The sequence below is a fragment of the Liolophura sinensis genome, chromosome 12, assembly GCF_032854445.1.
Source record: "Liolophura sinensis isolate JHLJ2023 chromosome 12, CUHK_Ljap_v2, whole genome shotgun sequence".
NCBI classification, from domain to species: domain Eukaryota; kingdom Metazoa; phylum Mollusca; class Polyplacophora; order Chitonida; family Chitonidae; genus Liolophura; species Liolophura sinensis.
Genome location: NC_088306.1, coordinates 30164644 through 30177513, shown reverse-complemented (window position 1 = coordinate 30177513; position 12870 = coordinate 30164644). Strand labels below are relative to the sequence as shown.

General features: G+C 48.4%; 1 protein-coding gene across 2 annotated transcripts in view; it reads right to left on the bottom strand.

Annotated features, from left to right (window-relative positions):
• LOC135479280 (uncharacterized) overlaps positions 1-12870 on the bottom strand; it is a 38234-nt gene that overhangs the window by 18501 nt on the left and 6863 nt on the right. Inside the window, exons 5-7 of one of the 2 annotated variants that reach the window (XM_064759099.1) lie at positions 10183-10293; positions 5685-5810; positions 1801-2312 (exon numbers count right to left, since the gene is read on the bottom strand). In XM_064759099.1, coding sequence (XP_064615169.1) covers positions 2269-2312; positions 5685-5810; positions 10183-10293 — 281 coding nt within the window. In that variant the 3' untranslated portion in view covers positions 1801-2268. Of the gene's footprint in view, positions 1-1800; positions 2313-5684; positions 5811-10182; positions 10294-12870 lie in introns of those variants that run through there. The other variant, XM_064759098.1, reaches the window with a different exon arrangement.

The following is a 12870-nucleotide window of genomic DNA, read 5'->3' as shown; positions in this document are numbered from 1 at the left end:
GTCGGGCCGCTGACAATGCAGGTAAAGGGATGCTCCCATCGCGTGTCCATGGGTAGAACTAGCTCCGTCGGCGGTTTGGATCGTCGTACGGGTGGGGGTGGTGGATAGTGGGGGGAGTGACGGCAGGTGATGGTGCCTGCGTTGCCTGCGTTTGCCTGTGTTGCCTGTGTTGGCTGTGTTACCTGTGTTACCTGTGTTACCTGTGTTGTGTTAGGGGGTAGATAGACAGGTGTGGAAACGATGCTAGGTATTGGTGTGGTGGGGTGAGTAGGGTGGGTGAAGGGGGTGAGGAGTTTGAAGAGTTTGAGGAGTTTGAGAAGTTTGAGGAGAGTGGGTGCCGTCGGTGTAGTGTGGTTGTTGGTGGGTGTGGAGGGTTGTGACGTGGGAGTTCGATCCCAGCTCGGGGTAATGGCGCTAGTGGCAGTGACGGCGTTCTCGGTATTGTCAAACCGACGGGCGATTGACGGTGATTGGGGTGGCGATACAGGTGTCCCAATCCAGCGGAACGCGTCTTGTTTTAATTGTCCTCGTTAGATATTGTAGGGTTGACTGGTCTTGGAGCAGTTGTAGGCTGAGTTCTGCAGCCAATCCACCCACTAAAGCACCGATGTACAAGAGAACGCCCAGTACGGCTGCTACGGTCCCTTTATTCTCGCGCAAGCCTTGTATACACCGATCCATCCCTTAAGGCAGGTCAGTCGGAAGTGGTAGCGACCCCGTTAGCCTCGGGTTTTAAATACGTTTCACGTCCGTGGCCGGGACCCAAGAATTAAAGCTGGGTGGATAACCGACCCACTTCACCCAATAGTACAGTTTCCCTCGCCGCCGCTCCCTTTTTAAGATCTTCTCCACCTGATAAAACTTATCCACCGCGGCTGTCACCGGTTGGAGTTCGGTTTCGTAAAACGTCCCTAGCAATTGATCCCCGTTCAAATCCTCCAGTGTGTACACAGCAGGCTGTCGAGGATGGAGCGGACGATACGGAACATTTCCGTGCTCCAATTCGGCAGGTATGATTTTTCAAATTTCCCTTTCACTTTACTGATACGCACGAGATCACCGCCCGATACCGGTGGACCGAGCGTTTGTGTGTGGATGGACCGTACAAGACTTGCCGGACTTCCTTCTGGTTCTGGGGAGTGACGTCGATAGGGGCTCGTCGTATGCTTCGGTGGTAGGCTTGATTGTAACCGCGAACCAGGGCCGGTAAGGCGTCCAGGTAGCGCCGAGTGTTGTGAGCGGTGAAATATTTGTACATGCGACCTTTCAAAGTGCGGTTGAACCGTTCTACCACGGAGGCTTTGGTTTCGTTAAACGTGTGAAAGAAAAAACACCCCTTTGTCCTTTAAAAAGGCTTGAAACGGTCTGTTCAGAAACTCTTTCCCCTCGTCCGTTTGCAGGTACAACGGTCGGCGACCCGTCTTGAAAATCTGTTGAAATGCCTCGATCAAACCGAGCCCCGGTTTTGGCCGGAGTGGGATCACCCAGGCATACTTGGAGAGCACATCGATGCAGGTCAGTAGGTAACGGTTGTTGTCATTCTCTTTGGTGAACGCTGTCATGTCGACCAGGTCCACCTGCCACTGACTGTCCATACCCCCAACCACCACTCGGTTACGCGGTAATGGCGGCGTGCAGGTCGGTGGAGTGTGTACGTGTCCTGCTGAGCCAGCCAAGCCGACACGTGGGTTCGACTCACTTTGAGTCCCTGTTGTCGAGCTGCCTTGAGCAGGGGTTGAACCCCGCTGTAAGCCGCTGGACTGTCCGGGTTGTAATACAAAGCATGGAGAGCGGTATCGATCGGGTTTGAACCACGGCCCGGCGTGATTGATTTTTTTTTCGTGCGAGGCATAGTCCGCCACGTCGTCCTTGCTGCTTGGTGTCTGTTGTGTGTAATGAGTGAACCCACCTCAGACCGCCTATATATAGTATAGAGTGGCCCTAGCCTGACACACTGACACACTGACCCAGTCCATATAAAAAGAAAACACAAAAACACCGGGGATGGATTCCATAGTAAGGTAACAGTATTAGTATTATTCTTTACAGCAATGTACAGGTCTGTAACACGGAGCGTTGATAGACCTCTGTTAACGTGGGACGAGCAATCTCTACGTAATACGCTTGAATAGGTCGGGAAATCCTCGACATGCTGACAGACGTCTTCAGTGTACGCTTGCAGCACCTGCAGTCGTCCCCCGTTCACCCTACCATCCGCAAACATACTATGAAGTACACTTGTGTAGCTTTGCAGGTCGGTGACGACAGCTACCCAGTCTTTCCATTGCGGCGTTGTACGGAGCTTCGCCAGGCTAGAAAAGACATAAAGAAGACACCGTCGTCATTCTAATGCCATCACCGACCGAACCCTAGCCACATCAATCAAACGATAGATAGATAGATAGATAGATAGATAGATAGATAGATAGATAGACTATCCCTTCACCAACAGGTAAAGACAATAACCAACACCAAAGACAAGGGTCGTCAACCTGAAAACTTTTTTTATTTATTTTTTCGAACTCGAACAGTGAACAAACGAATGAACGAATAAATGGTCCGTTTTGCGGGCCTCCCATTGGGCCGTTTTGGGGCAAATCCGGCTCACCCATTGGTCTGTTTCGGCGCCAGGGAGCTCTTTTCGAGCTGTCCCACTCGACTTTACAAGCCGACGTTTTGCCTCTTTTTTTCTCTCTTTTTTCCCTATACTGTTATACGGTTATACTACCTATCCACGCGGAAATTCACCACGCGCTGATTGGTTCGTTTTTTCTTACGTAACCTCTTCTCGCACGCTGATTGGTCCGTTTTGCGGGCCCCCCATTGGGCAGTTTGGAGGCAAATCCGGCTCACCCATTGGTCCGTTTTGGCGCCCGGGAGCTCTTTTCGAGCTGTCCCACTCGACTTTACAAGCCGACGTTTTGCCTCTTTTTTTTCGCTCTTTTTTTCCCTATACTGTTATACTGTACACTATATCACACTCGTCTATACACATACGCCCCGCGGCGTGGAAAAAAACCCACAACTGAGGGGTGACGTCACACCTACCAGCCCTTCGGGCTGGCAGGTGTGACGTCACCACCACATCACCTCAAAAAACGGCTCCTCTAAAACCTCAAAAAATGGCTCCTCACGGAGACCCCAAACCTACATTCTATACTACTCGCGAGCTTGTACAATTTTCAAACTAGAAAGTTCTCGTTCTCAAACTTAGCATGTCTATGCTTTATGCAACTTGAGTTTAAATTTCAGCTCAGTCGCATCAGCCGTTCTGGAGAAGAAGATTTTTTTATAGATTTTCATGAAAATCCAAGATGGCCGCCAAATCAAGTGACAAAATTTGCTAAAACTAGAATTGCATGCATTTATACGGCTTCCAAGCAATCTGTACACTCATCTTTTAGTGTCCACTTTCTAAAACTTTCCAAACCGTTCAAATCTATTTTTTCTATGCGCCTCTGAAAAGACCTCAGGTTTGTCTAATACGAGACAAAAATAGACGTAATCCATATTAGGCCATATACTCTCCGAGTAAATTTACGTGAGTAAATTGCATGTACCACGTGGAAACCACATGTCATATTTTCAACGAAAACAAAACTATTTCAGCAATAGCCGGAGTCTTACACAAATAAACCACAGTGTCCATATTTAAATCAAAAGATTAGAATAAGGAGTAGATTGGACTTGAACCCAAGGCTGATAGGACTCCTAGTCTGATGCCTAATAATTCCAAGATATTTGAAGAAAATAAGGCAACAAAGATTGGCAGGAATTAACTGGATTTGAACAGGTGACTGCTTGGGGCGATGCTTATCGGCGATGTTAAAAAACATTGCTCCCCAATTGCGTGTTCCTTTCATTTACTGCTCCTGTCGCCAGGCAGATTTAGAATACACGCCATGCAGCCAGTACTCTACAGTGAACAGGTTTCATGATGTTTGTATGTATGTACACTCAGGGGTTTTACGTCATACTTCCTATTTTGATGGTTTTTTTTGGTCATAACCTGAAAAGCATGCCAAGGACAAAAATAGTTCTTACAGATTTGTAATCTGGACGTCAAGGAGTAAAGTCTGTTTATTTAATCATTTATAGCAGGTTTTATACTTAAACTCCATTTGTGCTTATTTTATTGGTCAGTTACAACACAACCTGCAGATCAAACAAAAATGTTTTTGTACAATATAGGTATGGTGGTCCATCTAAAACTTGCACGAGAATATTTCATCAAAAGATCATCAGCCGATGTACCGAAAAAAATGCTTTAAGCTTATCAAAAAAAATCAAAATGGTTACTAAATCACGTGACTGGCCAAACAGCACAAAACGTCCAAAGCTGCTTCTTAAGTTGGCTATTAAAAAGGCCGAGTGTGTTTTGTCTACCTTCACCAGTTTTGGAGATACTGCTATTCTACAAGCTGGCTATGATTGAAAATAATAAGTTTTTAAACGCAAAACTGTCAGTCGTAGCTGTGCAGTCAAAATGAAGATCTGTGGTTGATCTATCTACTGACCAATTTTCAGCTTCATAGCTATTACGGTGACCGGTCAGATGACATTTGACCAATGACATTGAAATGAGCTATAATTGCAATTTTGAAAAAAAAATGTACATCGTAGGAAAAAACTAAAACCACGGTTGTATTCAGCAGGCCAATCTATATCTTATTGCTGTCTTGTTTTTCCAAAATTCATCATCATGTGACTAAAACGCCCAAATGGCGAGCTTCCGCATTTCTCGACCAATTTCCGTAATATTTTCAATCCTGATACTTACAGTAGTCTTGTACATGCACATCAATTTTCAGTGCAATCGGATCAGCGGTTCTGGACAGGACCTTTTGTACAGATTTCCTTACTGCTCCAATATGGCGGAAAAGTGGGTCACAGGTGGGTAATGTTTTGTACTCTAGAAGGTTGCCCAAACGATTTGGTAATGAACATGGGTAGAATGTTAACAACTGTGACACGCAATTTTCACGCAAAAAAAGACAGTTGTCAAAGAAGAGGAAAAATAATCTCAGCGATAACAAGCCTGAATGCCTTTAATCCTTATAAAAGAAGAGATAAGAATCTGGTATTTGGAAAGGGATCATTTCTATTCTTGTTAAATACAGAAAATTTGGTGTATTCGCCAAATTGCAGGTTTGAGTCTTTTTTGAGGGGTAGGTTTTGTCATAACAAAATCTAATTACGTTAACCAAAATGATTTGTGTATGTTAACTATTCCGTGCTATCACAAAATCATATTTTTATCAATCGAAAAACTGAAATATATTCTGTGGCCATTGGAGCTGTGTATAATTCATAACTCTTAAGGCGTTTTGCATCATGGAACGGAAGAATCGGACTAATCAAATCCAATTATCAACGCATCATGTTCTGTGTAGCAGCTAAATCCTCTCACTACTGCACCACCGTTGGACGATTTTCTGTGGGGTTCCATTTTTCGTTGAAGTAAAATGACAATTAAGTTACCTTATTAACAATTAAGTTAACTTGCGTCCTCTTTTTGAAATCATTGCTCTCAGTTTGCATACATTTTACCTACGATTCTTGCATACATTTTACATACGATTCTTTTTAATTTGTCCACGGTTTATTTCACTTTATACACATTACACCTTTTCTTACTTCTTTGCAAATGTGTGGCTTTTTTTCTGAAACCAAGTCCATCTTACCCTGGCACTCTCCACTGCTGAGTTCAGTGTCGCTTTTACACTGACATTGTTTATTACTTCCCGAGGAGCATTCCTGGTTTTGCTTCAGGCAGTCGGAATCCCCAGTACAGTCGTCGCCAACAGTCTCTGTTGGAAAAAGAAAACTCCTTCAGTGTCCAGTCGCATAAGCCTGACGGGATATGGTATTAGTGTTTCAAGACCTACACATAAATATGTCGCTTATCTTTCAATGGTTGGACTAATGGAAGGTTTAGAAGGAAAAATCACTGGCCGCTTTGGAGTCAGCGCTATCTGGATGGAAATACGCGTACTCACTGGCCAAACCCGGCCGTATTTTGTTTGCTGTGAGGTCCGCAGGTCTGCGAGAAACCTGCAGATGGCCGTGAATTTCCCCTGGGACTGCCCAGTTTTCTCCTACCACATAATGCTGGTCGCCGGCATATAAGTAAGAAATGCACTTGAGTACGGCGTAAATCATCACATAAATAAATCATTGGTCCAGTTTCGAGTTAAAAATTTGGACAACTTTCAGGCAAAGGTAAATCAAGACTGAAAGGGCAATGCTGTGCCCTCATACAATATGCATTTATGTCATTTTTTTCACAAAGGCCTAAATATGCCACAGTCAGAAAATTCGAGACAGTTAAAGGGAAGGCCAGGGTCGTATGGTGCTGTGGTCAAAGGGTCGTGTGGTCCTGCGGTCAGGGGGTCCTGTCGTCCGGTCCTGTCGTCCTGTGGTCAGAGGGTCTTGTGGTCAGAGGGTCCTGTAGTCCTGTGACCTGTGATCAGAGGGTGAATGAGTGAGTGCTTGGGGTTTAACGTCGTACTCAACAATTTTTCAGTCATATGACGGCGAAGGAATCATTAGCGTGCATGCACGTGTTATATGCCTCCTTGTTGCAGGACGGATTTCCACCGCTCTTTTATTTAGTGCTGCTTCACTGAGACGACTTACCGAAGGCAAGTAAGCCGCCCCGCGCGAGCCATTATACTGATACGGATCAACCAGTCGTTGCACTATCCCCTTCATGCTGAACTTCCTCTTTTAAAGTCTTAGGTGTGACTCGATCAAGGATTGACCCTGGATCTACCGGTCCCGAAGCGGACGCTCTACCAACTTTGCTATCCGGGACGGTATGTGTGGTCAGAGGGTCCTATCGTCCTGTAGTCAGAGGGTGGTGTGGTCAAAGGGTGGTTTGGTCGTGAGGTCGGAGAGTCCTGTTTTATGGTCTGAGGGTTGTGTCGCCCTGTAATCCGTAATCAGAGGGTCGTGTGGTCCTGTGGACAGAGGGTCACGGCGTCCTGTGGTCAGGGGGTCGTGTCCTCCTGTGGTAAGAGGGTGGTGTGGTCCTGTGGTCAAAGGGTTGTGCCCTTCTGTGGTCAGAGGGCTGTATGGTCCTGTGGGCAGAGATTCGTGTCGTAATGTGGTAAGAGAGTCGTGAGGTCTTGTGACCAGAGTGTCGTGTCGTCATGTAGTCTGAGGGTCGTTTGATCCTGAGGTCAGAAGGTATTGTGATCAGAGGGTCGTGTGGCCTTGTGGTCAGAGGGTCGTGTCGTCCTGTGGTCATAAGGTCGTTTGGCTCTGTGGTCAGAGGGTCGTGGCGTCCTGTGGTCAGAGGTTCGTGTTGTCGTATGGTCAGAGGGTAGTTTAGTTCTGTGTTCAGAGGGTCGTAGCGTGCTGTGGCCAAAGGGTCGTGTGGTTCTGTGGTCAGAGGGAGGTGTGGTTCTGTGACCAGTGGTTAGAAGGTCGTGTGGTTGTGTGGTCGTGTGGTCAGAGGGTGGTGTGGTCCTGTGGCCAGAGGGTCGTGTGGTCCTGTGGTCAGAGGGTCATGGCGTCCTGTGGTCAGGGGGTCGTGTCCTACCGTGGTAAGAGGGTCGTGTGGTCGTGTGGTCAGAGTGCCGTATGGGCCTGTGTGCAGAGGTTCGTGTCGTCCTGTGGTAAGAGAGTCGTGAGGTCTTGTGGCCAGAGTGTCGTGTCGTCATGTAGTCTGAGGGTCGTTTGATCCTGAGGTCAGAAGGTATTGTGATCAGAGGGTCGTGTGGCCTTGTGGTCAGAGGGTCGTGTCGTCCCGTGGTCATAAGGTCGTTTGGTTCCGCGGTCAGAGGGTCGTGGCATCCTGTGGTCAGGAGGTCGTGCTGTCGTATGGTCAGAGGGTAGTTTAGTTCTGTGTTCAGAGGGTCGTGTTGTATGGTAAGAGGGTAGCTTGGTTCCGTGTTCAGAGGGTTGTGTGGTCCTGTGACCAGTGGTTAGAAGGTCGTGTGGTCGTGTGGTCGTGTGGTCAGAGCATCGTGTGGTCCTGTTTTCAGAGGGTCGTGGCGTCCTGTGTTCAGAGGGTCGTGTGGTCGTGTGGCCTGAGGGTCGTGTGGTCCTGTTATCAGAGTGTCGTGGCGTCCTGTGGTCAGAGGGTCGTGTGGTCCTGTGGTCAAAGGATAGTGTGGTCCTGTGGTTAAAGGGTCGTGTGGCCCCTTGATCAAAGGGTTGTGTCGTTCTGTGATCAGAGGGTCGTGTCCTCCTGTGGTTAGAGGTGCGTGTCCTCCTGTGGTCAGAGAGTCGTGTGGACCCGTGGCTAGAGGGTCGTGTCGTGATGTAGTCTGAGGGTCGTTTGGTCCTGAAGTCAGAAGGTCGTGTCGTCCTGTGGTCTGACAGTCGTTTGGTCCTGTGGTCAGAAGGTATTGTGGTCAGAGAGTTGTGTGGACCTGTGGTCAGAGGGTCGTGTCGTCCTGTGGTCAGAGGGTCGTGGCGTCATGTGGTCAGAGGATATTTTTGTTCTGTGGTCAGAGGGTCGTGGCGTCCTGTGGCCAGAGGGTTGTGTTGTCGTATGGTCAGAGGGTCGTGTGGTCCCGTGGTCAGAGGATAGTGTGGTACTGTGGTCAGAGAGTCATGTTGTCATGTAGTGTGAGGGTCGTTTGGTCCTGAGGTCAGAAGGTCGGGTCGTCCTGTGGTCTGAGAGTCATGTGGTCTTGTGGCCATAGGGTCCTGTGGTCCTGTGTTTAGAGGGTCATGTGGTCATGTAGTCTGAGGGTCGCTTGGTCTTGATGTCAGAAGGTCGTGTTGTCGTGTGGTCTGAGAGTCGTGTGGTCCTGTGGTCAGAGGGTCGTGTGGCCTTATGGCCAGAGGGACGTGTGGTCCTGTGGACAGAAGGTCATGGCGACCTGTGGTCTGAGAGTCGTGTGGTCCTGTGGTCAGAGGGTCGTGTGGCCTTGTGGCCAGAGGGACGTGTGGTCCTGTGGACAGAAGGTCATGGCGACCTTTGGTCTGAGAGTCGTAGCGTCCTGTGGTTAGAGGGTCGTGTGGTCCTGTGGACAAAGGGTCGTGGCGTCGTCCTGTGGCCAGAAGGTCGTGTTGTCGTATGGTCAGAGGGTCGTGTGATCCCGTGGGCAGAGGATAGTGTGGTACTGTGGTCAGAGAGTCATGTTGTCATGTAGTGTGAGGGTCGTTTGGTCCTGAGGTCAGAAGGTCGGATCGTCCTGTGGTCTGAGAGTCGTGTGATCCTGTGGCCATAGGGTCCTGTGGTCCTGTGTTCAGAGGGTCATGTGGTCATGTAGTCTGAGGGTCGCTTGGTCTTGAGATCAGAAGGTCGTGTCGTCGTGTGGTCTTAGAGTCGGGTGGTCCTTTGGTCAGAGGGTCGTGTGGCCTTGTGGCCAGATGGACGTGTGGTCCTGTGAACAGAAGGTTATGGCGTCCTGTGGTCTGAGGGTCGTGTCCTCCTGTGGTTAGAGGGACGTGTGATCTTGTGGACAGAGGGTAGTGTGGTCCTGTGGACAGAGGGTCATGGTGTCCTGTGGTCAGAGGTTCGTGTCCTCCTGTGGCTAAAGGGTCGTGTCGACCTGTGTTTAGAGGGTCATGTCCTCCTGTGGTCAGAGGTTCGTGTCGTCCTGTGGTCAGAGGTTCGTGTCGTCCTGTGGTCAGAGAGTGGTGTTGTCATGTAATCTGAGAGTCGTTTGGTCCTGAGGTCAAAAGGTCGTGTCGTAGTGTGCTCTGAGGGTCGTGTGGTCCTGTGGTCAGAATGTATTGTGACCAGAGGGTTGTGTGGCCCTGTGGTCAGAGGGTCGTGTCGTCCTTTGGTCATAAGGTGGTTTGGTTCTGTGTTCAGAGGGCCGGGACGTCCAGAGGGTCGTGTGGTGCCGTGGTCAGAGGATAGTGTGGTTCTGTGGTCAGAGGGTTGTGTTGTCGTGTGGTTGTGTGGCCAGAGGGTAGTGTGGACCTGTGGTCAGAGGGTCGTGTGGTCGTGTGGCCAGAGTGTCGTGTGGTCCTGTGGTCAGAGGGTCGTGTAGTCGTGTGGTCGGGTGACCAGAGGGTAGTGTGGACCTGTGGTCAGAGGGTCGTGTGGTCGTGTGGCCAGAGTGTCGTGTGGTCCTTTGGTCAGAGGGTCGTGGCGTCCTGTGGTTAGAGTTTCGTGGAGTCCTGTGGTCAGAGGGTCGTGTGGTCCTGTGGGCAGAGGTTCGTGTCGTCCTGTGATCAAAGTGTCGTGTCGTCCTTTGGTCAATTGTTACTTACTTTCTCTGCACGATGTTGTTCCGTCGTCGATGTAACCCAGATCACACACGCACTTCTTGGTTCCACCTACGTCCATGCACGTGATTCCTATAGGAGAAGCAGCTACCCCATCTAAAGATAAAAAGTGCAGAAAATAGTGAACTGTAGAACAAAATATACAGAGAAGAACAAAACGTGGTCCTTGACTATTACATGTACCATGCGATCAACGGGCACAAAGTAGCTTTATCGACGTAACAATTATCGCAAAGCTGTGAAACGGACAAAAAACGGTAAACACATTCTTGGATTTGGTCAGTGACGTCCACCTGATTCCATTGTGTACTGCATAATAAAACAGGCGTCTGTGAAGCGTGTCATGTGTTTGGCGAAGGGCGGTAATTTATATAAGTAATTCCTTAGCCGCATATTTAACCAAAGGCCAGATAACAAGTTCCCTGGCCACAAGTGTCACTAAAAGAGAGATAACAATTTCCCTGGCCGCATGTGTCACCAAAGGCCAGATAACAAGTTCCCTGGCCACATGTGTCACCAAAATATCAAAATAACAAGTTCCCTGGCCGCATGTGTCACTAAAAGAGAGATAACAATTTCCCTGGCCGCATATGTAACCAAAGGCCAGATAACAAGTTCCCTGGCCACAAGTGTCACTAAAAGAGAGATAACAAGTTCCCTGGCCGCATGTGTCACCAAAGGCCAGATAACAAGTTCCCTGGCCACATGTGTCACCAAATATCAAAATAACAAGTTCACTGGCCGCATGTGTCCCCAAACGCCAGATAACAAGTTCCCTGGCCGCATGTGTCACCAAAGGCCCGCTATCAACCTTCCTGGACACATGTGCCACAAAACGACATATAACAAATTCCCTTGCCGCATGTGTCACCAAAGGCCCAAATGACAAGTTCACTGGGCGCCTGGGTCAACAGAGATCAGATAACAAGTTCCCTAGCCACATGTGTTACCAAAGGCCAGATAACAAGTTCCCTAGCCACATGTGTTACCAAAGGCCAGATAACAAGTTCCCTGGCCACATGTGTCACAAAACGACAGATAAGAAATTCCCTTGGCGCATGTGTCACCAAAGGCCAAAATGACAAGATCACTGGCCGCATGTGTCACTTAAGGACAGATATCAGGTTCCCAGGCTGCATGTGTCACCAAAGGCCCGATGAAAAGTTCCCTGGCCGCATGTATCACCAAAGTCCAGATATAAAGTTCCCTTGCCTCATGTGTCACCAAATGCCTAATAACAACCTCCCTGTCCACATGTGTCATCAAAGTCCAAAATCACAAGTTCCCTGGCCGCATGTGTCACCAAAGGCCAGATAACAAGCTTCCTTGCCACATGTGTCACAAAGCGACATATAACAAATTCCCTTTCAGCATGTGTCACTAAAGGGCAGATAACTAGGTCACTTGCCACATGTGTCACCATATGGCAGATAAGAAGTTCAATGGCCGCATGTGTCACCAAAGGCCCGATAACAAGCTTCCTGGCCACATGTGTCACAAAGCGGCATATAACAAATTCCCTTTCAGCATGTGTCACTAAAGGGCAGATAACTAGGTCACTTGCCACATGTGTCACCATATGGCAGATAAGAAGTTCCCTGGCCGCATGTGTCATCAAAACGACAGATAACAAATTCCCTGGCCACATGTGTCACCAAACATTAAAATGATAAGTTCACTGGCCGCATGTGTGACCAAAGGCCAGATAACTAGTTCACTGGCCACATTTGTCACCATATGGCAGATAAGAAGTTCAATGGCCGCATGTGTCACCAAAGGCCCGATAACAAGCTTCCTGGTCACATGTGTCACAAAACGACAGATAAGAAATTCCCTTTCAGCATGTGTCACTAAAGGCCAGATAACTAGGTCACTTGCCACACGTGTCACCATATGGCAGATAAGAAGTTCAATGGCCGCATGTGTCACCAAAGGCCCGATAACAAGCTTCCTGGCCACATGTGTCACAAAACGACAGATAACAAATTCCCTGGCCACATGTGTCACCAAACATTAAAATGATAAGTTCACTGGCCGCATGTGTGACCAAAGGCCAGATAACTAGTTCACTGGCCACATTTGTCACCATATGGCAGATAAGAAGTTCAATGGCCGCATGTGTCACCAAAGGCCCGATAACAAGCTTCCTTGCCACATGTGTCACAAAGCGGCATATAACAAATTCCCTTTCAGCATGTGTCACTAAAGGGCAGATAACTAGGTCACTTGCCACATGTGTCACCATATGGCAGATAAGAAGTTCCCTGGCCGCATGTGTCATCAAAACGACAGATAACAAATTCCCTGGCCACATGTGTCACCAAACATTAAAATGATAAGTTCACTGGCCGCATGTGTGACCAAAGGCCAGATAACTAGTTCACTGGCCACATTTGTCACCATATGGCAGATAAGAAGTTCAATGGCCGCATGTGTCACCAAAGGCCCGATAACAAGCTTCCTGGTCACATGTGTCACAAAACGACAGATAAGAAATTCCCTTTCAGCATGTGTCACTAAAGGCCAGATAACTAGGTCACTTGCCACACGTGTCACCATATGGCAGATAAGAAGTTCAATGGCCGCATGTGTCACCAAAGGCCCGATAACAAGCTTCCTGGCCACATGTGTCACAAAACGACAGATAACAAATTCCCTGGCCACATGTGTCAC